Here is a 26,877-nt window from a genome sequence, read left to right as displayed (position 1 = left end):
TCATCAGACCCATCATAGAGTACAACGCCCCATTTGGGATGTACGTTACAAGACAAATGAAACAGCTGGAAAGACAACAGAAGTATCTCACCAAGAGGATCACTGGCCTCAGATGCCCTATACAGCTAGACTGAAGAAACTCGAGCTGTACTCTGTTACATACCGCCTACTCCGAGGTGATCTCTGCCTGACATACAAGGCAATGTCCAACCCAGAATTGATGGACATGCTCCACTTAAAGAAAACCTTATCCCCTCGAGCCGCACACACTAGGGGTCTAAACCTCACCACAACAATAAATAGGATGTGCTGGAGGGATAGATTCCTGTCCCAGAGACTTTCTGTGCTTTGGAACAAGATTCCAATCTACATTAGGCAGAGCTCCTCGCTAATTCTCTTCAATAGAAACCTTGACGAGTGGATGTGAAACAAAGTTTACCCCCAGGGATCACTTCAGTGGCTTCGCTGGACAGAAGCACGGAACTAATCTAAGGGGGTGGCGAAAGCCAGCACATTCTGGCTAAGCTTGCCTTCGGGCAGATAGCGTAGTACCTACCTATGAACCTATTCGCTCAAACTCAGTCTCTACCAGAGCAAAGATTCTCTCCAGATCTAGTTCCTCCTATACTGCATTCCCCCTTCTTACAGGAGAGACCAGTACAGAGAACTTCCAGACCTCCTTCATCCTCTTCCTCCATCAGATCAGCTGGTCTACCAGAAGCCTGACAGAAGTAGATGCAGATATGCTGATGAGTACCTCAGGACACAAGTTTATTTGGGGGTTTCCTAGCTGCGATTTCTCAGACCTCTGAGCTTTGGTCCTTCACCCCCTTCCTGTGGTCACTCCTCCCCTGTTCCATCTGCCAGGCTCAGAGACTTCGATATGAATGTTACCCAAAGGTGGTCTTCGTCTGATCTGAAGAATTGATGGTCTTCCACTCTGGAGACTGCTCTGATCCATCCGATTCCAAGCGCCTCTGATTTGGAGGGTTATTGGAGGTGAAGAGTCTGCGTCTAATCCAGGGGTAGGAGATCAACTCCAAAACTGTCACAGCCTTTCCTCCTTGGAGCTTTGGTACTAGATAGCTCTGCTGCAGCATCTGCCTCTGAGCATGGAAGGAGCTGGATGTGGCTGAATGGATATTGCATAAACCAGACAAATTTCTTGTTGCACTGAAAGATTGCCCATGTTGGAGTAAAGGCCCCATGGTGGATTCCATGATAGTAGTGGCAGCCTCCAAAAAGGAGCTGGCCAAAGAGAGCTCCTCTGTCCATACTAAGAGGTAGCCCAGGGTTTTGGGCAGGTTTGGGAACCAAGTTTACACCTCAGCTATCTTCATTCTGAGGACAGTGAATTATTTGGCACATATGACAAAATTTCAGAGAGATTTAACCAGAGTTCTCCAAATCTCTTTCTGGGTCCATGTCTGCAGAAGTCAAGAAAACTTTGGCCTCACAATGCACCACCTTAGTCTTATTCCAGCTGTTTAATGCATTTCATCTCCAATGCAATTGAAGGTGCTATCTTAAGACATGTTTGGATGTGCTTGGGTGACTTTGCGGAGTTTTTCAAGATGTCCTTAGTGAATACCCCTTTTGATAGTTCAACCCTTTCCCGACCAAAAGTCAAAAATGCATTCTCTAGGAGTCAGCAAAATGGGAAAACCATTCTGCCTTAGGGATATGGTTTTCTACACCCTCAGATGTCCTTGTGTAAGAACCAGATGGTGGGTAAATAACTGTAGTTCTGGAAGTCTCAAAAATTCCCTCTGAAGTCTTCTGGAGATAGACCCCTCCTGTGGCAGAGGAGGAAATTCTAATGGTGAATGTCACCTCCTTTTCAGAGGTCATCCTCAGAACCAAGGCTTCAGGGGTCCTTTATCCAAAAGGCCAAATCAGTACTCCTAAACAGATGCTTGACTGCTGTGCTGCAGTGACAGTTGGGGGAGAGGGGGTGCTTATACCAGGACATCTGTCACCGAAGATTTATATGTGTGAAGGATTATAACCAGTGTCCATTCTATCCCTTTTCTTTATTCCCTCCAGTGTCAGTGTTCCACCCCTCAAAAAAAAGCAGCTGCTATAGAAATAAATCTGCTAAACAGAAGTCATTCAGGAAGTCTCACCAGGCCAACATGGATCTATAACTTAATCTAGATTCTTCTTGGTGCCAAAAAAGAACTGGGATCTTAGGCCAATTTTGGACCTCAGGCATCTCAGTATATCGCACACACAGTTCCAGAAGCTCATTGTACAGTCCATCCTTCCTCTGTTTAGGGAGAATGAATGTGTTCAATAGACTTTAAGAATGATTGCTACCACATTTTTGATGGGCAGGCGATCCAGAAGGTTTCCTTGTTTCTGTCTTGGAGGCATTCACTTTTAGTTCAAAGCCCTGCCCTTTGGGCTCACTGGAGGCAGCAACTTGGCCTTCTTTTCACACCTTTACTAAGCATTCTGTATTGGCCCTGGGCATGGCAATTAGTGATTTGTTTGAGCAATCCTGCAGCATCTGAATTCCCATGGACAGGCTACTGGTCAACCTCCTAACTCTCTCTAGCTCTGGAATCTTCGCATGAGTCGTTACTGCATGAGTGAACTACAAAACACAGTAGGGTTATGTTGGGCACTTGCCGTAAATGTTGATGCTTAAGCTGATTTAATGGTGTAGTACCAGTTTCCTTTGTCATACACCTTCTCCCTGGACATAAGGTTGGGTACCCTTCCTTCCCTTATCTTTCTCCCACCCCAGGTAAGTACAATATTGTATTTTCTCTGATAGTCTGTGGTTATATGTAGGTAGATTGTGCTCTAGGTATTCTAGAAAGTAAAATCAGAGTGGGGCAAGTGTGCTTTTAAAAATGCGACTGTAGCAGATGGTAAGATTTCTGGTATTTGGGCAGCCTTAGGCTTCTGCAAGGCAGAAAATCCCTAGAGTCATTACTGCAGCAGTGAGTCTACTGAAACATATGCGTTTAACTAGCTAACACAACTGTACAACATACCAGTGTTACTTTTCTAGGCCTTAAAACAGCAGAGAGAGTTCTGTATATATTGGATGTGCAGAGAGAGCTTGAGGTACTTGCTACCTAACCAGAAGACCATTTGTGAGTTTCAAACTAGGGAAACAGGTGGACCAATATTGAAGCACATTTGCCAGGTGGCTTGATAACTGCATTTGCTTTTGTCATGCTGGAAAGACCTCACAGGGGCATGTTTGGAGTCTATTCTACAAAGACCTGCATCCACTGTGTGACTGCCTTTTCGGAAATGTCTGACCTTAAGATTTGTGAAGCATCTATCTAGATAACCATTCACACCTTCAAGCACTACACACTGATGTGTTCCTACAGGGAAAAAAAATGCAGATGCTAAGCATGCAAACTCACTCATCCCAAAACCAAGGTTAAGACTTGCTGTTCTGTTATTTGTCATGCTGCAACAGCATTCCCTATAATGAACATGATACAGCTGTTTAACAACTTAATTTAGCAACAAATGCTCAAGTACTGGGGTCAGCACGGTGGGATGGACTCCCCACCATCTTTACATGTTTTATGATGCCGTGTTCAAAAAAAAAAAAAAAACAAATATATGTACGACTACACATGCTAGAAAAGAAGATGATGGTGTGGGTGTTTGCTTCTTTTACAGCATGAAATGTGACTAACATCCATGTCTTGGGTGGTAACCCTGCATCTAGTTTCGTAACGTCTGATCTTTTTTGGCCTGGCCAGAAGACTTACAGCCATTACTGGCCAAGCCTCACTCATGTATTGTGAACACACCACAATAATCCTTTTCAAATACCTATGGTTATAATGGGTACTCTTTTTGTGTATACATAACTTGCTTTAGCAAATCAGTTTGGTAACTAGAGGTTTATTTTTTTTGTCCCTGGTGATATAAATTATTTATACTTTAATTTCCTAAAAAAATGCATATTTAGAATAAGTCCCTACATTGATATGTCTCTCGTAATTCTGCTATATGAATAGTGCCTCTGAGCTCAAATCAAGGATTTAAAGTGTACTTTTATCTCAAAGTGGAAGCGTTTTGAAATGGAGTATTTGGTGAAACCCAAGCATACTGAAGTGCAGCCGACTCTGAGCATTTGGCCCATATTAATGGGGTGGGGTTGTCTTCCTTTTTCCTTTCTACATTTTAAATATAAATATAGCTGGTCAAAAAAGCCTGCGTTGATTACCAATATAGTATGAAAAAGGATAAATGACTGCAGTCGAACATTTTTACACTTAACTTCAGGATTTAGTGTTTGCCTGATCTGCATATGATGTTTAAGTTCAGGAAACCTTAAAATAATTATAGTGAGTTCTGTCTTGTTGCAGGCCATGGACGAAATGAATGGAAAGGCTGTAGAAGGAGAAGAAATAGAAATAGTTCTTGCCAAGCCACCTGATAAGAAGAGGAAAGAGCGTCAAGCTGCCAGACAAGCCACTCGAAGCACGGCGTAAGTTTCAGTACCTGTTAAAGTACTGACTAGCTACAACAGTACTGAAATAACATAGTATTGCAACAGTATGTAGTTGTATGTATGTCTGAGAAACCTGAGGGAAGAGCAAAAGGGTTTAATTACAGATTAGTTATTTGTTATTTTTATGAATAAAAAATGTGATGTATAATGAATTAGTTTACTGAAGTTTTTATACAGCTGTAGTCAGATAGCCGAGATTATTGGAAACTCAAACTGAACTAATGTGTGTTTATATCTCTGTTTCTCTGCTAGGTATGAAGATTATTACTACTACCCTCCACCTCGTATGCCACCTCCCATGAGAGGCAGAGGTCGTGGTGGGAGAGGGGGATATACCTATCCCCCTGATTACTATGGCTACGAAGATTATTATGATGATTACTATGGCTATGATTATCATGACTACCGTGGTGGCTATGAAGACCCGTACTATGGCTATGATGATGGCTATGTAATAAGAGGAAGAGGTGGAAGGGGTGGGCGAGGTCTTCCACCACCGCCTAGAGGGCGGGGTGCACCACCGCTTCGAGGTAGAGCTGGCTACCCCCAGCGGGGGGTACCCATGGGACCACCAAGAGGAGCCCGGGGTGGGAGAGGGGGCCCTACACAACAGCCAAGAGGTCGTGGTGCTCGTGGAGCAAGGGGAAATCGTGGGGGCAACGTTGGAGGCAAGCGAAAAGCTGATGGGTACAGCCAACCTGATTCCAAGCGTCGCCAAACGAACAACCAGCAGAACTGGGGCTCTCAACCGATCGCTCAACAGCCTCTCCAGCAAGGTGGTGGCTATTCTGGTAACTATGGTTACAGTAATGACAACCAGGAATTTTATCAGGATACTTATGGGCAACAGTGGAAGTAGACATGTGAGGGCTTGAAAAATGAGATTGGCAAGATCTGATTGGCTATCATTCTGCATCCTTCCAAATACTGATTGGCTTAAACTAGACATTCATTATCGATTGGCTGCCCTTTCTATTTGACTGAAGAGCCTCTGTTGTATATACCAGTCGTGTTACTATTTTCTTTCTCAGCATAGTTGCACATGGACATTTCTGACTACATAACGTCCCTCAAGTTCTGTGAGGAATTCAGTGCTTTTATTGTTTTAGGCTACATTTTAGCAGATATAAAAGAGGATGGGCCCAGTTTTCCAATCATGATTTTGCAGAAGCATCTGGTTTTGGACAGTTTCCACTTTTTTGGGGATAGTCTGCTGTAGGTTTATGCTGTATATAAAAGCTAGAGCTTTCTCCTAGCAGTTTTAAGCGATTGAACGATTCAACAACTTTTTAAGTTTTTCTTGTATTGGACAGTAACCTTTGATTGTTTGCTTGCATTCATAGAAGTAGGTTAACTGTGTTTTTAAAACAAACAAAACAAAAAAATGTTAATACTTAACTCATTGGAAATCTGCCCTTCAAAAATTTTGTTTGGCTTGAATCGTCAAAAAAAAAAAAAAAAAAAAACTTGAAAATTTGTTCCTTGATGTGACTGTATTGACCAATTTCTTGTACATGTAAAATCAATAAAACTCAAAACACGTTAAAACCATCAAACACACAAAAATGAAAATCCATTACAAATTTAATTGTGTGACAAAACATTTTTTGAATTGTAAATTGTTTCATTGACATTTTATAGAAATGCCTATATGACTGATCAAATTTATGCAAAAAAGTGACCACACATTGGAACACCATCGTAAAAAGACTGACCATCGCACTCATTACCATTTTGTAAATGAATGAACTGCTATTGCAAGGGCAGTTCATTTTTTTCTACCAAATATTTGGTTTAAGATCTGCTGTACATGAAATCTGTCATTTGCAAAATATCAAAAGGTGCTTAAACAACAGCAAAAAACTTGATAATTTTGATTTCCGTTGGATCAGTTCAGTCCGCTAAACAGTTCTGTTGTAGAGGTGGGTTTTATCTTAATGGCAAGGTTTTTGTCAGAGTGATCATAATTGACTGTTGGCACTGTGTGTGGTTAAAGCTGTCTTTTTGTCGCTGAGAATGTGGTATTGTGTATGCAGAACAGTTGTGTGTTTTTTGTCAAAGCTATTTGGGTCACGTACTAAAACACTCTTCCCATTAGGTAAGTTTCTTGCAATTCATTTTAGCAAAAGATTAGTTTATCGACATTTTGAGTCCCCTGTTGTACATAAGTGTATTTTTACTAGTGTTTTTCTCTTTGATTGATCAAGTAATTGCATTCAAGCCTGTGTAAGTATGTTTATTGGTTTGGCTGTACATGCTTGCTCTTCAAGAAAAATTATTTTTATTCAGGTTTTTATTGATGACATCTTCCACGTTTATTTTGTGTATTCCATTTTACATACATAAAGCTTACATTTAGCTTGATAAAGCCACCGTTGCCTATTTTTACTAGTTTTTTAATTGAGAAATGTGATAAAAAGACAACTTATAAACCTAGAACTTAACAGGAGGTTATGACAGCTGGCTTGTTAATGTCTGCATGTAGTCCTTCAGTTGCTACAGAATTTGTAAATCTTACCTGTGATGATTTTCACTGTTCTTTGCTGATTGTATTATGAAGTCATTAAAGACCATGCTGCAGCTTCACAGGACTGAGACTTAGACATGCCCACCTGTTACACTTCCCTGGAAAATGTTTACATCTGTCTACCCCTTTTAGTTTTAATATCTTTAACCACTTTTTTTTTCTGAAAGATGTGTTGTGCCCTATTTCTTTGAGACATTTAAAGGGTCCAGTCATATTTCTCTTATTCCTGTAGTATGTACAGTATTGAGGTTCCTTTGTCTCCATCTTATCACTGAGTTGTGTTCAGTTGATGCTATATTAGCCACAGAACCAGAAGGTTCTAGATTACTGCCATGTTTTGAAGACAATTTGAAACCAAATTTCAGTGTAACCCTAGGCTAGGCTTTCGATGCCAGGCTGTGACCATTGGCAGAATGAATAGATCTGTTTGAAGGTTACAGGAACCATCAGGCAACTCCAAAAGGGATGAAAAAATAACTTTTCTACCTGGGGAGCCAGCGCAACAGCCAGGTGTTTCAGTCGGAAAATTTAATCCCAAAGTCTGCGTAGCAAAGCTTGATGTGAAATGGAGAATGCCCCAAGAATTCTGTTAGAGGTTTGAATGCTAATTCTCACATCAGCAAGTAATTTACTGCAAAATGCAGTTTATATTCTCAGTCTTCCCCACTGCCAGTGTAAAGGAAATTGATGAAAGTTAAGTTCCAAATTTTAGTAACCCTAGAAGTGGAAGATAAACACATGCAAACAGTGTGGCATTTATTTCTGGTTTCTTTTGTAATTTCAAGTTCCATAAGTGGTGTCCTGAGAATGGCATGACTAACAGCAAGCAAAGTAGTATGTGCACTAATTGTGACATTGTGGTATTTTGGAGCCCCCCCCCCCCAAGTTAAGATAGTAACCTCTGAGTTAGTAATTATAAGTGGCATGGGTGTGGGAGACATCGTAGAAGAGAATCTTGCCTCCTGCACAAATACGTTTAAGGTGCAGAGTAAAATTGCAGAATCATTGGCACAAAGGGTAGCGTACTTGCCTTTAGTGCAGCCATTGTGAGTTGTATTCCCACACCTAGTGATGGGATTCCTGACACTGCAGTTTAGCATAAGGGGGATGCTGTATTCCAGTGTGTGTCCTTCAGATTACTCATTAAACCAAGATCACATCTGCATGAGTTTGTGGTAGCTCAGATGATTGTGAAAGATCTCACTTCACTGTTCAGAAAGAGTAGGGGAAATTCCTAGATGCCCTGGCCTAGTAGTCCCCGAAAACAGGCCACTAGGTTAGTGAGACTAACCCAATCAACAAAAGATGGTTACATTAATAAATATTCATCCTATTGTGTTGCCAACTTGACTTTTGGGATTCCTGCCTTAAGATATCCCAGCTGGCTTGTCCTACTTTCAGAGCTCTGCTATCCCCTCCCACTGGATGTGAAAAACATTTGTGGTATGATGTGCATTAACCAATGTCATGTTCATATTTTATCTGATACTTTGCATGTTAACATGGTCAGTCCATCAGTCAGCCTGCTTCCAGCAGCCAGATAAGTTCCCTGTAGGGGATTTTCTTATCCTTTTCCTTACAGAGCTTGATGGCCATTAATGTCCAGTTCTGAACCTTTCATTCTCTTTGCTTATTTTCTCAGTCAAGAGCACAATACTGAGTCTTGTCCACAATGAGGCAGTTCCACCTTGAGGGCAGTCCATGAGAGAAAAAGTCTCTCTAGAAGCTCCCTTCCAGATAAGAGGCACATGCCTGGTTCCAAGTTAATTTGGCATTGGCCAAGGCCTCTGAAAGCCATCTGCCCAAAAGAGAGCATTCTGATAGGAAACTTGAAACATTGTGAAATCAAGGATATTCCACCGAATGACTCTGGTCTCCCTCGGTCAGGGGATTCCAGGTGAGGTGGTGATCTTCATGTTTCACTGTTGCAGTCATCACAATTGGGTAATATGCCTGCAGGTAGCCCTCTGTCAGCCCGAATACCAGAGTCTTGGTATTTGTGTCTGATGGTGTCGCTTCTTCCATGATGTCAGGTCGTCAGGGGTATAAAACATGGCAGCCGATGCCATTACATCAGCTTTTCTTGCCAAGTGGAGCCTGAAGCAGTTCGCAAGTGCCGGTCAGTTGCTACCTGAAATTTTCGATGTTATGTGGTCCTATCTCGCCCACATTCCTTACTCACGGGTTTGGAGCCGAGAATCTGCTCCGACTCAGCCAAACTTTCTAGCACAAAGTCTCTAATTGGCTGGGCTAACCCGGTATCCCAGGGTGCACTTCGCCCTAGCCCCAGATCTCTTTTGCCGCTCGTAGAGTTAAGATGTGGTCTCGCTTGGCTGTGGCTAAGTACTATTTAAAATACCTTTAGTATTTTAGCTGTCTCCCTTTGTCAAAAGCTATTATCATAGCTAATTTTCATGCTTGAATAGTTGGTGCATGAGGTTGAGAGTTTAGTTGTTTGTGGTATCCCTACTGTTTCGCGGGCTAGGCCCATTTAAGTTAGAGGACCTAGTCCTCTCCCGTGTCCTCCTGGTTGTGATTTGCTGTTGTGTTAGTGCTTAATTTGTTTTAGGAAGCGTTTAAGTTAGTTTCCTTGTCCTGTCTGGTGGTGTCTGTTTTCCCGCCCGCCCTCCCTTAGTTTGACTCTGTCATTTGCTTGCTATGTTGAAAGAACTGAAGGAACATAAACCCTCTGGGTTTAAGAAGTGTACTAAATGTGGCCATAAAATGTCCATCAAAGATGGGCACTCTATCTGTGTGTATTGTCTTGGTGCTATTCACTTGCAAGAGTCCTGCAATTTCTGTCATGTGTTTAGCCCTAGGGTACTGCAGGAATGTAAAAACTGATTTTGAAGGGTCTGATCAAGCCCTCCTTTGAAGAGGCCTTGGAGTATTCCCTGCCTTCTAGTACCAAGTCTAAGCCTCCTAAGGCCAAAAAAAGGTCTCCGGCTCAGTCTGCTTCTTCGGAGCCATCAGAGAAGGTTTGTAAATTGGATACTTCCTCCTCGGCTCCTCCGTCCTCTGGGCCGAAGGAGAAGGTCTCGGAAATGGACACTACATCCTCTGCTCCATTGCCCTCGGGGCCGAAGGAGAAGGACTCGGATATAGATACTACCTCCTCGGCTCCATTGTCCTCTGGGCCGCAGGAGGTATCTGTTGTACTGGGGTCGACCTCGGCTCCGATATTATTGGAACCTCTTCGGAGCAGGTTACCCAGTGTAGGGCAGGAGTCTCCAGTCGGGAGCTCTAGATCTCCTATTTCTTCCAAATCCTCTAGGCTGTCTGATTTGGATGTAGATAGGGTAGTTCAGAGGCTCCTACAGTCGCCGGTGTTGGCAAAATTGTTTTTGGCTCCGGCCCAGTTGGCTCCAGAGCCGGTTCCCATGCATCGATGATTCCTCCTCTGAACACCCATGTGTCGCCGGAGGGCCTCGCGCCAAGTGATGTTCTGATGTCTGTTCTGATACCCCAGGCAGTCTATCTGAGCCAGCTTCTGCTCCTACCAGGTAGGCTCCGTCCTCTGGTTTCGGCACTCGGGTTTCCTCAGTCGGACCTGAGGGGGGGTGCCTCGGGGCTCCTGTCGGTTCCGAGCCTCCCTCTCAGTGCTTCGGCTTGGGGAATCTCGACTCCAGTCGTGGTCTCTAAGACTGGTCTGTCCTCGGATCTGGGGGGGACCAGCCTTCAAAGCCATGAGGAGCGCCCTGGCCAGGTCGTCGGGTACATCACCGGGATCGGTTACTCCGTCCCCTTACACCCCGGCTAGAACCTCTGATGCCCCCCTCTCCATGGACAGTGGAGACCAAAGGTCTGGGGATACCCCTTTGAGCGGTCCCCTACTTTGAGGACCCCTCAGAGTCTGTGCCTGAGGAGCCTTCCCAGTAAGAGGTCATGCAAGAGGAAGCACATCGACTCCCAGGACGAGTCACTCACTTCCGATACCGACCTCGAGGAATCAGAGGGGTCCCCCAAGTCGTCCTTCGATGATGTCTCTTTCTCCGACATCCTGGAGATTTCCAGACAGAGGCGACTGGCCCTCCAAGACCCCCTCTGAGGAGGAGTCTGTATTCCTCAAGGCTTTCAGAGCTCAACCCTCCGCCTCCTGGGAGTCTCCACCCTTCGAACTCCTAGACTTGATTTGTCGAAGGGTGTGGGAGAACCCTGATTCCGTGGAACAAGTTCTTGTCTGCTCCCCCGGGCAAAGAGTTTCTTACCAAAGGGGTTTCGGTAGATGCCTTGGTGGTGACTGCAGCCACTCAGCAGGAAGTTGCAGAGGCTTCTTCTTCAGTCCACCCTCCTAACAAGGAGTCCAGGAGTATGGACCGGTATGGGAAGTGTACCCTGTCTTCGGCGACCTTCACCTTACGGTCGTTGAATTGCCTCTGTCATTTCACTCTGCTCCAAAGAAATCTCCTGAAGGAGCTAGGAGATACTCTGACGGGTAACATGCCTGAGGCGGTAGCGCAGACTGTTAATGCCCAGTTGTCTACTCTAGGGTCCTTTGTCAACTCGTCCATGAGGCTCATATCTTAAGCAGCCGAGGGGCGAGTAGGGCAGCTAGCTCAGGCGTAGCTCTCAGAAGGCAAGCCTGGATGCGCCTGTGTTGTTTTGCGGAGGCCTTTAAGTCTTCCTTCACTGACGCCCCCTTTGGGTCCTCTGTCTTTGGACCCAAAGTGAAAGACACTCTCACCAGGTGCGAACAGGAGGGAAAGACCCTATCTGCCATAGGGGCCCGTTTTTCTCTCCCTTCTAGGCCTTATCCCAAGGCTCAGAGAGGGGGGGGAAATGTGGTTCAAAAAGTCTGAGGTCCTTTACCACGGCTCAAGGTGAGTCCCCCTCCAAAGGCGGGGGGGGGGATTATTCTGGAAGATGCCGTCCTAGAGGCAGAGGGGTCCCCCGCAACTAGGGAGACAACGATTCCTTTTGCGGCTCTTCCTTCCAGTGTTCCTGAGGTGTTGCCCGACTGTGCTATTCCGGAGCCAGTCGGGGGCAGAATTTCGTTGCATCCGGAAGCCTAGGAGAGTATCACCCAGGATCGTTGGATGCTTCGAATTGTTACCAAAGGTTACACTATTCCCTGTGCTTCGACACCCCCTCCAGTCAGAAGGATCCTGGACATCCCACCCAGTCAACGGGATCAAGCAGCATTAGAAGTGACAAAGCTGCTAGAAAAAGGAGTCATCCAACCAGTCCCCTCAGACCATGTCGGATCAGGAACTTACTCACGACCCTCTTTGGTGCCGAAAAGAACAGGGGACCCAGAGACCCATTCTGGATCTCAGTCGACTCAATCGCTACATTCTGAAGTCCAAGTTCTGAATGGTTACACTTCAGTCCATTTTTCCACTGCTGGAAAAAGGAGTATGGATGTGCTCCATCGATCTCAAGGATGCCTACTACCACATCAAAATGGAAAAGGCATCCAGGAGTCATTTACACTTCCAGCTAGGAGCCAGACACTTAGTTTCGTGCTTTTGCCCTTTGCTCTCACCACAGCCCCCAGGGTGTTTACCAAGTGCTTGGCAGTGGTGACTGCTCACTTGAGACGTCTAGGATTCCAGGTGTTTCCGTATCTGGACGACTGGCTTCTCGCTGCCCCCACCAGGCATCTGCTCATTCAAGCCAGGGAGATGACCATCTCACTTTGCCAACATCTAGGAATTACTTAGAACTGGGAAAAGTCTGCCTTGCAGCCCTCACAGCGTGCTGTTTTTATAGGCGCAGAGCTAGACTCTATTCAAATGCATGCCTTTCTACCACAAGAGAGGATAAGAGTGCTGCAGTCTCAGATCCACGCATTGTTGCCCCTGAGAAAAGTTCAGGCCAAGTTAGTTCTTCAGCTCTTGGGATCCATGGCCTCCACCATCATGCTGGTACCTCTGGCCAGGTTACATATGCGGATCCTGCAGTCGCTCCTGTCTGTTCAGTGGTCCTTTCAAAAGCTTCCTCTTTCCCACTTGATACTTCTCACGAAGCGATGCAAACAGGACCTCCTCTGGTGGCTACGCTCCTATCTGGACAGAGGAAGGAGCGTGGTCCCTATGTCTCCAGTGACCACGGTGACCTTGGACGCCTCCCAGATTGGGGGGGGGGGCATTATCTAGGCAGGACGGTCCAAGGCACCTGGCAAGACCACGAGGTACACTTGCACATCAGTGTTCTGGAGATGAGCAGTGTTTCTGGTATTGCGAGTACTCCAGGACTCTCTACCTCTGGGAACGATTGCAATTCACTCGGACATGTCTGTGGTGTGGTACCTGAACAAGCAGGGGGGAACCAAATCTTACCCCCTCTGCAGAGAGGCCATGCGAGTGTGGCAGTGGGCAGTGTCTTCCCAATGGTTTCTAGTGGCAACGCACATTCCGGGGAAGTCCAACGTGATAACGGACAGGCTGAGCAGAGCTATTCTGATGCCTCACGAGTGGTCCCTGAACAACAGTTTCCTCTATTGCCAAGAGTGATACAGAAAGCCATATCCTTGGGAAGCAGGATGATTCTTATTGCTCCACACTGGCCTCAAGTATGGTTCCCCTTTCTTCAACGGTACGCACTGGACGGTCCGTGGACTCCGGACCCAGTGCTGGACCTCCTAATTCACATGTCAGGACAACTTCAACATCTTATGAGCCCTCTCTGATGGGCCACAAGCTCTGTAAAGCCTTTTTAAAAGGCGCTTGGTTACTTTGTCCCCCAGTTTCTGAGCCTGTACTGCCATGGGACCTGAACCTGGTGCTACAAGCTATTACGTCACCACCCTTTGAACCAGCTGCCACTTGCGACTTAAAATTCCTATCTTGGAAGACGGCTTTTCTGATAGCCATTACATCGGTCAGGAGGGTATCAGAACTTCAAGCCTTGTCCATTAAACCTCCCTATTTGATCTTTCACAAGGACAGAGTCTCTCTCAGGCTTAACCCGTCCTTTCTCCTGAAGGTGTCATCCCCTGTCAGTCGTCATCAATCTATTGAGCTACCAGTGTTTTTTCCAAACTTTTCCAGTAAAGCAGAGTTCAGGTTGCATCAGCTGGATGTGCACAGACAACTGAGATTTTATTTACATAGGACGAAGCACGTTAGGAAATCTGATCAATTGTTTGTGTCCTTTTCAGAGAACAGAGCAGGTAGTCCTATTTCCAAGTGCACTATTTCTAAATGGGTCAGAGATTGTATTTCATTCATTTACTCGTCAGCAGACAGAAATTTACCTTTTCCTGTCAAGGCTCATTCTACCAGGGCTATGTCTACGTCAGTAGCTTTCCATGCTAGACTTTCCTTGGATGATATTTGTGCTGCGGCAACTTGGGCTTCTCCCAGCACTTTTATTACTCATTACAAGCTGGACGTGGCTTCTAGAGGCCGGGCTTCCTTTGGTTCCACGGTTCTCAGGAGTATCTTTTTATGAGCCTCCCAGGATAGAGGTGCTGGGGACGCTGTCCCGTGAGTAAGGAATGTAGGCGAGATAGGACCACATAACATCAGTTAGTTATGTACTCACCATAACGATCAATGTATGTGGTCCATCTCGCTTACATTCCTACGTACCCTCCCACCTGCCCCCTTCCTAGAGGAATTGGAAGAAATTGTGGCTCCGTGGATTCTTCAAGGTCAGTGATTTGTTCCCCTATCTGTCTGGATTTTCTTCCAGTGTTTATTGAGCATGGGTTATGAGTGTTATGATTATGATTGCAAACAAGATTTGGGGCTAGGGCAATGTGACCCTGGGATACTGGGTTAGCCCAGCCAATTAGAGACTTTGTGCTAAAAAGTTTGGCAGAGTCTGAGCAGATTCTCTGCTCCGAACCCGTGAGTAAGGAATGTAGGCGAGATGGACCACATACATCGATCATTATGGTGAGTACATAACTAACTGTTATTAGAGTTTCAGACCTGAAGTCTTCTAAAGCTAAGTACCTCGTTTGGGATCCTTTTTTTCTTGCTCTAACCGATGTCAGAAAAAATTAATAATTGTCTTGCCTGTGAAAAGCAAATACCTCAGAGATTTTCATTCTTACTACGTCACCTGTTTAGGCCCAGACCATGACATTCCTCTGTCGGTTTTGTGCCCTGGTCGACGCCCAAACTATTCGTTAGGCTATTTTTGTCGCTAATTTATTTTGCTCTCTGTCTCTGTATTCCGAAATGGCTTTTGATGAGCCATCCGTCTTCCGATCTTCCAAAAAAAGTTAAGGATAAAGACGGACCGCATAGGTCCAAAACTGCTGACACTTCCGTTAAGCTAGTCGCCGGTTCACCGGTACTCAGTGAGGTGCTTTCGCAGCCCCTGATACCAGCTTCTACAGATTCGCAGGCCTCTACTGAGACCCATTCTGAGTCCAGTATGCTGCGAGATGCTTCGACTATGAAACCTGTGAATGTCTCTACCTTGGATGGGTCCGGAGCTGCTATGCAGGCACCATCTTCTGAGGGTGTATTCTGACCTTCCGATCGTATTAAACCGACTAGTTCATTTCAGAATAAAACTACCAAATTTCTCAAGCCCAGAGTTCGCACTACACCTAAAACAGACTGAGGGCATTCTCAAGCTCCCATGCCACAGAAACAAATGATTAGAATGGCTGAAGACTTTATTACTTTAATTAGGGAAGCCAGCCTTCCCCCTGTAAAAGGCGAAGAATTGATTTTCCTTCTGATTCTTCAGATCATGAGTCTGTTGACTCTGACCCTTCTGATTACCAGGACATACCCTTATCTACCTATGAGGATTCTGATGCAGAGGATTCCATTCCCGCTACCTCCCCACCAGAGGATTTTTCTTTTGGTGAAATCCTGCATACTCCTCGGAGAGCATTTCTGCTGGGAGTGCCAGGACTACCCATAGTCCAAAAAGAGACTCGGGGAATTTTTAAACTTGCCTCAGCGCAGGCCTCTAGCTATCCCTCCTGTTCTGGAAATTGTATATGTCTTCATGGCGTCCAGTCTTGCCCCTGATACTTTGCCACCTGCTCTTAGGAAACCTGGCAGGTACTACAGAGTACCTGACTCTCACAAATTTCTGTTTAAGAATCCTACTGCGGATCCAGGGACCATTTCCCAGGGACCTAAAGGCATTAAGGCTACTACAGCCAAAAACCCTACCCCTTTGGACAGGGATTCTACGGCTTTAGACAGATGGGAGGACGAATGTATACACCTCTGCTACTCTTGCCATCGGGGCTTTAAATTGCCAGTTTCACATGTTGACGTACCAGCAACATATTATGGAACTAATTAAACAAAAAATGATGCTGATTCTTGATTGTGCAGAATATAAAGATTTACAAGAGTAGCATTCTGCAAACCAAGTTGAAAAACATACTTTGCAGTGTGGTTTTGTGCTTTAGAAGTATCTTGCGGGGCTGTTGTCACTGGGTCTGTTAGAGGGCATGCTTGGCTAAAGGAGCAGATCTTGCCAGACCATGTCAAAGCAAAATTACTAGATGCTTCATTAAACCAAGAACGTTTGTTTGGCACTAAAGCAGAAGCTCTTAAAAAGATGGAAGAAAAAGCTAAATCTATGCAAACTGTTAAAGATTTCCTACAGGTACAACCACCTAGATTCAGGAGGCATTGGCCTTCAGAAAACTAGTCCTTTCCAATCCCTCCCAGATCACCTCAGTCCAAACCCAGGGGCGGCAGACCACCAAGACTGCGGTCTCAGGGTATGCACAGATCTAAACAATGGAGTGCTCCCACCTCAAAAACACGGAGTGGTAAGCCACCATCCTATGGAAAAAGTTCACAATGACTTGATGTCCTTCAAGGATGCATCTGCAGTCATCACATATGTGTTGTCCTGCCTCAGGCAGCCCTTCGGTCGGCCGGATTCCAAAGTCTGGGTCCGGCGTTGGCTGATGTCGCCCTTTCCCCGACGTCAGAGCGCCTGGGGTATAAAAGCGTCAGCCAACGCCATCTTCCTCAGTCTTTCTTGCCACGTGGTGCCCGAAGCAGAAGCAGTTCGCAAGTGCCGGTCGGCCAGCTCCTGTAATTCAGCTACCGAAGACTTCAAAAGCTAAGTACCCTGTTGGGGACTCTTTCTTGCCTCAGCCGATGTCAGATAAAGTTAATAATTGCTTAACTTGTGGGAAACAAATACCTCATAAGGATTTCCACTCTTACTGCCTCCCCTGCCTAGGCCCAGACCACGACGTCTCGGCCTGTTCAGCCTGTGCTTCCTTCAACCGACGGACTCTTAGACGTCGGGTGGAGTTTGCAGAGGAATTTTTTGGGGCTAGTTTTTCATACAATATGCCGTCGGAGACTCCGACTTCACATTTAACAAAGAAACGGAGGGACAAGGACCGACACGCGGGCCCTGGTTTCGGCTGAAACCACGGCCAGGCCTACCGCGAGTGTCTCTGCTGAAACAGAGTCCTTGGTACTACCGACCCCCAAAACCGCTCAACCGTCAACCTCGGCCCCGGAGGCCCCTGCTGAGTCGGTTATTGAATTTCCTTCAGAAACTGGTGTCTTGGAAACTTCCGACACCATTCCTCTAGACAAAACTACACCAACACGTGGTGCAGCTAGGCCTCCTGCATCCATGTCCATAAAGACATTCACCATAGCTAAAGCTGCTAAACATACAAAAGCTATGCCTCCCAGGGTTATTCCTCAGGGACCCTCTACAAGTTCACAGATTCTAACTTTAGCAGAGGACCTTATTTCCTTAATTAGGGGCTCTCAACCCCATCCGGACAGGGGCTCTCAACCCCCTCTAGACAAAAGGCCCAGGGTTGAGCCCTCTGATCCCCACTCCTCAGAGGAGGCCTCTGATGGCTCTGCTCCCTCGGACTACCAGGAGGAGGCTTTTTCGGCCTACGAGGATTCTGATGCAGAGGAATCAATCCCCTCGGCCTCCCCTCCTGAAGAACTATCCTTCGGGGAGACCCTTCACACTATGAGAGAGCATTTCAAATGGCAGGGCCAGGAATTCTCTGATTCCAGGAAAAGATTAAGAACTTTTCTGCATTTACCTCAGCATAGACCTTTGGCTATTCCTCCTGTTTTGAATGTCATTGATGATGTGTACTCTGAATCTAGCATAACTCCTGACACACTTCCTATGGCCCCTGTCAAGCCCGATAGGTACTACAGGTTCCCGGACTCGCATCTTTTTCTTTACAAGGCCCACTCTGCTGATCCAGAAACTATTTCCCAGGGCCCTAAAGGGGTTGCAGCTGCCACTACTAAAAATCCACTCCCCTCTGAAAGGGAGTCCAGGGCTTTAGAGAGATGGGGTAAAAAAGTGTATACTTCTGCTACTCTTTCTGAGGGCATTAAATTGTCAATTTCATATGATACAGTACCAAGAGTATTTGTTAGATGAATTGCATAAGAAACTGTCTTCACCTGAACCCCTAGATCGCTAATCACTTCAGGATCTGGTACATAACTCCCAGCAGGTTAGCAACCATTTCTTACAGTGTGGTTATGATGCATTGGAAGCTTCATGTAGGTCAGCTATGACAGGTGCAGTCATACGTAGGCATGCTTGGCTGAAGGAACAATCTCTGCCAGACCATGTTAAAGCTATGCTTCTGGATGCTCCACTGGAAAAGCAAAAGTTATTTGGCTCCACTGCTCAGGAGGTCTTAAAGAAATTTGAGGAAAAGGCAAAATCTGTACAAACAGTCAAAGATTTTCTACAAGTCCAACCACCAAGATTCAGCAGAAATTGGCCTACCAAGAATTGGTCCTTTCCAGACACACACAGATTTCAGAGAGGCAAGAACAGGCGTGCCAGAGGTAGAGGGCAAGCTAGAGGCTCCTACAGAGGACGTCAATGGCAGCCTCCCAACCAGAGAGGTAGTGCAGGACCTACAACTGCTGCACAAGGACAGACTCAATGACTTTGCTTTGACTCCGCCAACCAGGGCTCAATTAGAAGCACCTTTGGGCGGAAAGCTTCCTTTATTCTCAGAAAATTGGCACAGTATTACAAGAGACAAATGGATACTGCAAATAATAGACAAAGGATACAGGTTCCATTTTCACACATTGCCAAAAAGAAAAGGCATGCCAGACCTGCCACCAAATCAAAGGGCAGAGGCTTTGAAACAAATCTCCAACTTAATGCAAATGAGAGCTATAGAAAAGGTTCCTCTTTCAGAACAAGGCCAAAGATTTTATTCCAGACTATTCCTTGGTCCAAGAAAAGAAAATCAATGGAGGCCTATTCTCGACTTGCCCGCACTGAATACTTATCTCATTGTGCCAAAATTCAAAATGCTGACTTTACAGCAACTCCTTCCCATGCTGGGCAAGGGGTCTTGGCTGGTGACTCTAGACCTCAAGGAGGCATACCTGCATGTCCCTATCAAACAAAGTTGCAGAAGACACCTCAGATTTCTTGCAGGTTCAGAGCATTATCAATTCTCAGCATTGCCCTTTGGCTTATCTACTGCGCCCAGAGTATTCACGAAATGCCTGGCATCAGTAATTGCACACTGCAGACTTCAGGGGATTCAAATATACCCATATCTGGACGACTGCCTTATACAAGCGGACAGCCAACAAACTTTGGTAAAGGACTTGAATTATGCCATCCACCTACTGCAGGCCTTGGGATATACAGTCAACATTCACAAATCAAGACTTGTTCCATCCCAAAGAATAACTTTTCTGGGTGCGGATCTAGACACAACCACCCAAATGGCTTTTCTCACAGAAGAAAAACAAAGACAACTACTGGATTACTTCAAGAATCTGACAAGACAAACTCAGCTGACTGCAAGGAAAATCCTGCAGGCCCTGGGTTGCATGGCATCTTGCATTCTTCTGATTCCACAAGCAAGGCTGCATATGAGGAAACTACAATGGTACCTAAGGAGTTTATGGACTCAGCACAGTCACAGCTTAGAAACTTTGATCCCACTCATTCCATGCCTCCAAAAGGAATTTCTGTGGTGGGTTCAAGCAAGCCAGTCAAACAGAGGTCTGCCCTTCAGCAAGCCAATAGCCAGCCAAACCATTACAACGGACGCTTCAGACCACGGTTGGGGAGCACACATGGAGGGCAGATGTATTCAAGGACTATGGTCACAAAAGGAGCTACGCATGCACATAAACCAAAAGGAAATGCTGGCAGTGTACATGCAATCTAGGCCTTCAAACTCTTTCTGCATTAAGGCCACCTGCTAATAAGGACAGACAACACCACAGTTATGTGGTACATAAACAAGCAAGGAGGCACCCATTCCTACCCTCTTTGCAGACTGGCAATGAATCTATGGGAACTTTCCTTGAAACTCAATATAGAGCTGCACTCCCAGTTTGTGCCAGGAAAAGACAATATACTGGCGGACAGCTTAAGCAGAAATATCATGGATGCACACGAATGGATGCTGCACCCAGATATCTTCCTACAGATAACACAATCATGGGGAAGGCCAGACATAGATCTTTTTGCCTCCCCCCACAATCATCAGCTGAAGAAATTCTGCTCAAGGACATACCACCCACAAGCATGGAAAGTGGACGCCCTATCTTTCAGCTGGAGAACTCTTAACAGTGTATGCATTTCCACCTCTTCCATTAATGACCAAGGTCTTACTGAAGATCAGGACAGAGCAGCCAAAAGTGATTCTGATAGCTCCGGACTGGCCAAGACAGCACTGGTACCCACTGTTAGAGCATGTCACCACGAAACCATGGCCTCTTCCTCAGTGGCCACTTCTCCTGACACAGCACAATTACAAAACTCTGCATTCCAACCTGAAAACCTTGCAACTAACAGCCTGGAAAAATACCTTGACTCCTCCTCAGGATAAGCTATCCAAGAGAGTGAAGGATATCATCATGGAAGCTCGCCGGCCTTCCGCAAGAAAGGCATATTCAGCAAAATGGAAAAGATTTCACACTTGGAGCACCACAAAGGGCCTAGATGCGACAGTGATGAACATGACACATATCCTGGAATACTTGGCAGAAATGCTCCACAATGGCCTGTCTTACTCTTCCATTAAAATTCATGCTTCAGCAATTTCAGCAGAGTACAATACTGATCCACCTGTCTTTTCTCATCCTCTCCTAAGATAGTTTCTAAGAGGAATTAAAAACATCAGTCCTCCAAGGAAACCTCCAGTGCCTACTTGGGACCTTAACTTCGTGTTGGAAAAACTAACTCTGCCTCCCTTTGAACCAGCAGCATCTGCAGAACTACAGTTCCTGTCTTGGAAGACCGCCTTCCTTCTGGCCATAACCTCAGCAAGAAGAGTATCTGAGTTACAGGCCCTCATGGCAGTACAGTCATGTCTTATTTTTCATCAGGACAGAGTCTCATTGAGAACCAATCCTTCATTTATGCCAAACGTGGTATCCAGGGTCTCATTAAACCAAGCTATTCACCTGCCTACTTTCTTTCCAAATCCACAAAACAAAGGGGAGAAACTTCTACACACCCTGGACATACACAGACATTTGCGCTACTACTTGGACAGAACTAAAAGCTACAGAATAACTGACCAGCTGTTGGTAGCATATGCTGCTGGTGCACAAGGAAAAGCAATTTCCAAACAGACAATTTCAAAATGGGTAGGGAATTGCATTCGTTTTTGTTATTCCTTTCATGGAAAAAACTGTGCCAGCTAACATTAGACCTCATTCCACCAGAGCCACAGCCACCTCCACAGCCTTCTTAAGAGGGGTGGCTACCAAGGACATTTTAGAAGCTGCTACATGGAGCTCTGTGCATACATTTTCCAAGCATTACAATTTACCTTTATATTCCAGATCCAGAGCAGGCTTTGCTACGGCAGTCCTGCAGGGCATTTTAGCTACACCATCCTTTACATAGATCCTCCACCCCCAGATTGGCTATGGTATTCTACCCATATGTGATGACTGCAGATGCATCCTTGAAGGACATAGTACAGTTGTGTACCTACCATAAATGTAGATGTCCGATAGGTATGCATCTGCAGTCAGGTTTACCCTCCTTCCCCTCTTTGGTATTTATTGGGTACTTTTCCCTCTCATAGCTAGCTGGGGTTATCTATTATGGTGTATTTGTTTTATATATATACACATATATATATATATATATATATATATATATATATATATATATACACATACACATACATATATATATATGTATATATATATATATATATATATATATATATATATATATATATATATATATATATATATATATACATTATATATATATATATATATATATATATATATATATATATATATATATATATATACATATATATACATTATATATATACATATATATATAAATATATATATATATATATACATATATCTATATATATATATATATATATATATATATATATATATATATATATATATATATACATATACATATACATATATATATACATATATATATATATATATACATATATACATATATATATATATATACATATATACATATATATATATACATATATATATATATATATATATATATATACATATACATATATATATATATATATATATATATATATATATATACATACATATATATATATATATATACATATATATATATATATATATATATATCTATATATATACATACATATATATATATATATATATATATATATATATATATACATATATATTTCTGTGCATGTTTGGAATTTATTGCATTTCTCCAAATTTAGCCTTCCTTTGAGGGCACCTGGCATCTGGGGCAAGAAACACTGAGGAAGATGGCGTCGGCTGACGCTTTTATACCCCAGGCGCTCTGACGGGGAAAGGGCGACATCAGCCGACGCCGGACCCAAACTTTGGAATTCGGCCGACCGAAGGGCTGCCTGAGGCAGGACAACTCATATGTGATGACTGCAGATGCATACCTATTGGACATCTACATTTATGGTAGGTACAAAACTGTACTTTCTTCACCCTTCCCAGCCTTGCCCAGGTACTTGCACCCCTAGGAGGAAAACTCACCCTGCATGCAAAAAAACTGGGAGTACATTACCCGGGACAGATGGGTTGTAAACATTGTATCCCAGGGATACAGATTCTACTTGCACTCATTGCCAACCCCAAGCGGATTGCCAGACCCCCCCCCCCCAAACCAGTGGGCAGAGGCACAAAAGCAAGTACTTTCTCTTCTCAGTATCAAGGCTATTCAGCCTGTTCCAACAGAGCAAAGGGGACAGGGTTTCTACTCCAGACTGTTTGTGGTGCCCAGAAAAGAAAACTCTTGGCGCCCTATCCTGGATCTGTCAATTCTCAACACCTTCCTGGTGGTTCCAAAATTCAAAAGGCTAACTCTCCAACAGCTGCTTCCTATGCTAGCCAAGGAGTCCTGGCTGGTCACCCTAGACTTAAAAGAAGCTTATATGCACATCCCCATAAGGGAATCTTGCAGGAAATATCTGTTTCAGGGCAGGCTCAATGCACTCTGTTCTCTGCACTTCCCTTTGGCTTATCTACTGCGCCCAAGGTTTTCCCAAAATGCCAGGCTCCAGCCATTGCATACTGCAGACAGAAAAATTCTAATTTATCCATAGGACGATTGCCTGATTCAGGAGGACAGTCAGGAATTGCTGCTCCAGCACCTGACATTTGTAAAGAGACTTCTAACTTCTCTGGGGTATACCATCAACGAAAAGAAATCATATCTGGTACCCAGCCAAAAAATTGTATTCCTGGGAACAAGCTTGAACACAACTCCCCAGATGGCATTCCTCACTCCAGAAAAACAGGTTTATTTGACAAACTACTTCAATCTACTGGCCACCCCAACCCAGCTATCTGCAAGAAAAATACTGCATGCTCTAGGGTTCATGGCCTCTTGCATTCTATTGATGCCATATGCAGGACTGCATATGAGGAAACTTCAGTGGTACTCAAGTCTCTGGTGTTGACATTCTCAGGACCTGGAAACAATGATTCCTTTCATTCCTTGCGCAAGGGCAGAGTTCCTTTGGTGGGCAGAGGCCTGCTACCACAACAAGGGACTCCCTTTCACTCAACCCCCTGCCACCCAAATCCTGACAACAGATGCATCAGACTGTGCATGGGTCACTCACATGGCAGGCAAATGGAGCCCAAGACAAATGCACCTGCATATCAATCAAAAAGAAATGTTAGCTGTACAGATTGCACTGACAGCCTTCAAATACCTTATCCTTCCTGGATAACTCTTGATAAAGATAGACAACACCATAGTTATGTGCAACATAAACAAGCAGGGGGGAACCTCATTCCTACCCACTCTGCAGGTTAGCCATGGCTGTGTGGAACACAGCCTTGAGCAGTCAAGTGTACCTGCACGCTCAGTTCCTGCCAGGCAAACTAAATTCACTGGTAGATGACAAGCAGAAATCTAATGGACCCACACAAGTGGAAATTGGAACCCAAGTCATTCAAGCTTCTGATCCACAGGTGGGGGGCAGCAGGAGGTGGACATCTTTGCCCCCCCCCCCCCCCAGAACCATCATTTGAGCACATTTTGCACCAGAGCTCCCCACAGCCAAGCATGGAAAGTGGGTGCCCTGTCCTTTACATGGGAAAACCTCTCAATCTGTGCCTTTTCCCCCCTGTGCCCCTCCTGTCAAAGTACTACTCAGTCAAACAGGACAAGCCAAGGACCATCCTGACACGCCAGCACTGGCACACACTTTTACGCAGTCTCAGTAGTGCCACCCTGGCACCTGCCTCAGACCCTTTCCTGCTGTCCCAGCAGGAGGGCCAGATTTTGCATCCTCAGCTGCAAACCCTGAACCTAGCAGCCTGGCTCATCCCCTATATACATCCCTAGCAACCCTCCGCAAACGGGTGCTGGATGTCATCCTTGAGGCCAGGAGGCCTAGTACTAGGAAAATCCTATGCAGAAAAGTGGAAAAGATACTGTTCTTGGAGCCAGTCTCAGGGAAATGACACAACCGTGCCCACCTTTCCTCAAATCCTAGATTATCTAGCAGGACTGCTCCACAAAGGCCTATCATTCTCTTCAGTTAAAATTCATGCCTCTGCCATCTCAGCTCATTACAATACTGAGCTACCCCCTTCTTTCACCCTCTGGTCAAACAGTTCCTGAGAGGAGCTAACAAATTTAAGACCCTCTAGGAGAGCTCCCACTCCAGCCTGGGACCTTAACTTTGTACTAGAGAACCTTGCCCCCCCCCCTTGAGCCTGCGGCTACAGCAGAGTTAAAATTTCTCTCTTACTTCTAGCCATCACTTCAGCAAGAAGAGTGTCTGAGTTGCAGGCCCTTATGGCTGTGGAACCTTTAATTATCTTCCATGTGTACAGGGTTTCCCTCAGGACTTAACCCATCATTTATGCCCAAGGTGGTATCTAGTGTGGCTTTAAACCAATCCATCCATTTACCAACCTTTTCCCCTAATCCTCAGAATAAAGGGCAAAGGATCCTGCACTCCTTGAACGTGCACAGGCAGCTTAGGTTCTACCTTGACAGGACTAAACCTTTCAGAAAATCTGACCAGCTGATAGCTTTGCTACAGGAGCAGAGGGCAGGGCCGTTTCAAAGCACGCCATCTCCAAATGGATAGCACACTGTATCCATTTCTGCTACAAACACCTTGGAAAACGTACCCCACAAGGGATCAGAACCCATTCCACTAGGACTACCTCAACCTCTACAGCATTTCTCAGGGGAGTCCCTACTAGGGACATCCTGGAGACTGCAACCTGGAATTCTGTATCACCAAGTGGTATTACCACTTGCCTATCTTTTCTAAATCCAGAGCTGGATTTGCTACAGCAGTCTTACAAGGCCTGCTAACCAGCACTAATACTTCCTGACTGTCTCCACCCTTCCTCAGCTTTGGGAATCTACCCAAGTGTGATGACTGCAACAGTGAAACACGAAGAACATAGTACAGTTGTGTACACTTACCATAAATGTAGATGTTCGAGTGTATTCACTGTTAGTCCTGGTTACCCTCCCTCCAGCCCCCTGACTTTTTTATACTTTCTACCGATCTTTTTTGGCCATATTTTATAGCAATGGTATTTACTTTTTACTGGAGGTCTTCCACAGCATGTAATTGCTTCCTCTTTTGGGGGCTCCTGACATCTGGGGCAAGAAAACTGATGTAATGGTGTCTGCTGCATGTTTTATACCCCTGATGACTGACGTCATGAAAAGTGACAGCATCCGATGCAGAAATCCCAAGACTCTTGTATTCGGGCCGACTGAGGGCTACCTGCAGACAGATGACCCAAGTGTGATGACTGCAACAGTGAATACACTCGAACATCTACATTTATGGTAAGTGTACACAGCTGTACTTTCTTGCAACTCTTATTCCCAGAGCTGGTTTCCACAAAAGTGTCTAGTACGACCACTCTACAGGTCATCACCCCTTCAACGTTTCACTTAGTCTGCTAGACTGACAACTGCCCAGGTCTCCTTATTCTGAAGCCTCATTGATGTTGGAGGCTTTGATTCTGAGTTCCAAATTTGTAGTAGTATCCCAATGGTATTTGTCTGGGAGGAGGTTCCTGAGACTGGATCTAGGTTTAGGTTGCCCAAATGCAACACACAGCATCCAGTGAGGTATTCACCTGAAGCCATAGCGGACAAAGTACTGAAGACTAAACCAGTGCCACCCAGCTTACCCTGACCTTGATCAGGCAGTTCCTCAGTCCCTCCTATTTTATAGACTTCTACTATGCAACTTTTCCCAACTAGCTCAGGATTTCATGCCCTTTCTGAAATCCAGACTACTTGCAAGGGAAATTCTTAAGGTGTCTGCATAGAAAAGGGTGAAACGTCTGTAGAGTATTGAGTCCCATTACTTTGGAGTGGATGAACTGGCTTGAGGAACGATTTCCTTTGCTATTGCATACGAGTGATACTAAGGGCACTAGCCTTTGCCTTTATCAAG

The 26,877-nt window shown here is 45.0% G+C and overlaps 1 protein-coding gene across 1 annotated transcript in view; it reads left to right on the top strand.

Annotated features, from left to right (window-relative positions):
• The window catches only part of HNRNPR (heterogeneous nuclear ribonucleoprotein R), a 1,454,575-nt gene extending 1,447,494 nt beyond the window's left edge, over nt 1-7,081 (top strand). The window contains exons 14-15 of the mRNA XM_044060074.1: nt 4,350-4,471; nt 4,748-7,081. Of these exons, the coding sequence (XP_043916009.1) occupies nt 4,350-4,471; nt 4,748-5,354 (729 nt within the window). The 3' untranslated portion in view covers nt 5,355-7,081. The remainder of the gene's footprint in view (nt 1-4,349; nt 4,472-4,747) is intronic.
• The last annotated feature ends 19,796 nt before the right edge of the window (nt 7,082-26,877 follow it).

Source organism: Protopterus annectens, chromosome 1.part2, assembly GCF_019279795.1.
Source record: "Protopterus annectens isolate FY-2018-M chromosome 1.part2, PAN1.0, whole genome shotgun sequence".
Classification (NCBI taxonomy): Eukaryota; Metazoa; Chordata; order Ceratodontiformes; family Protopteridae; genus Protopterus; species Protopterus annectens.
This window is presented reverse-complemented; position numbering and strand designations above follow the sequence as displayed.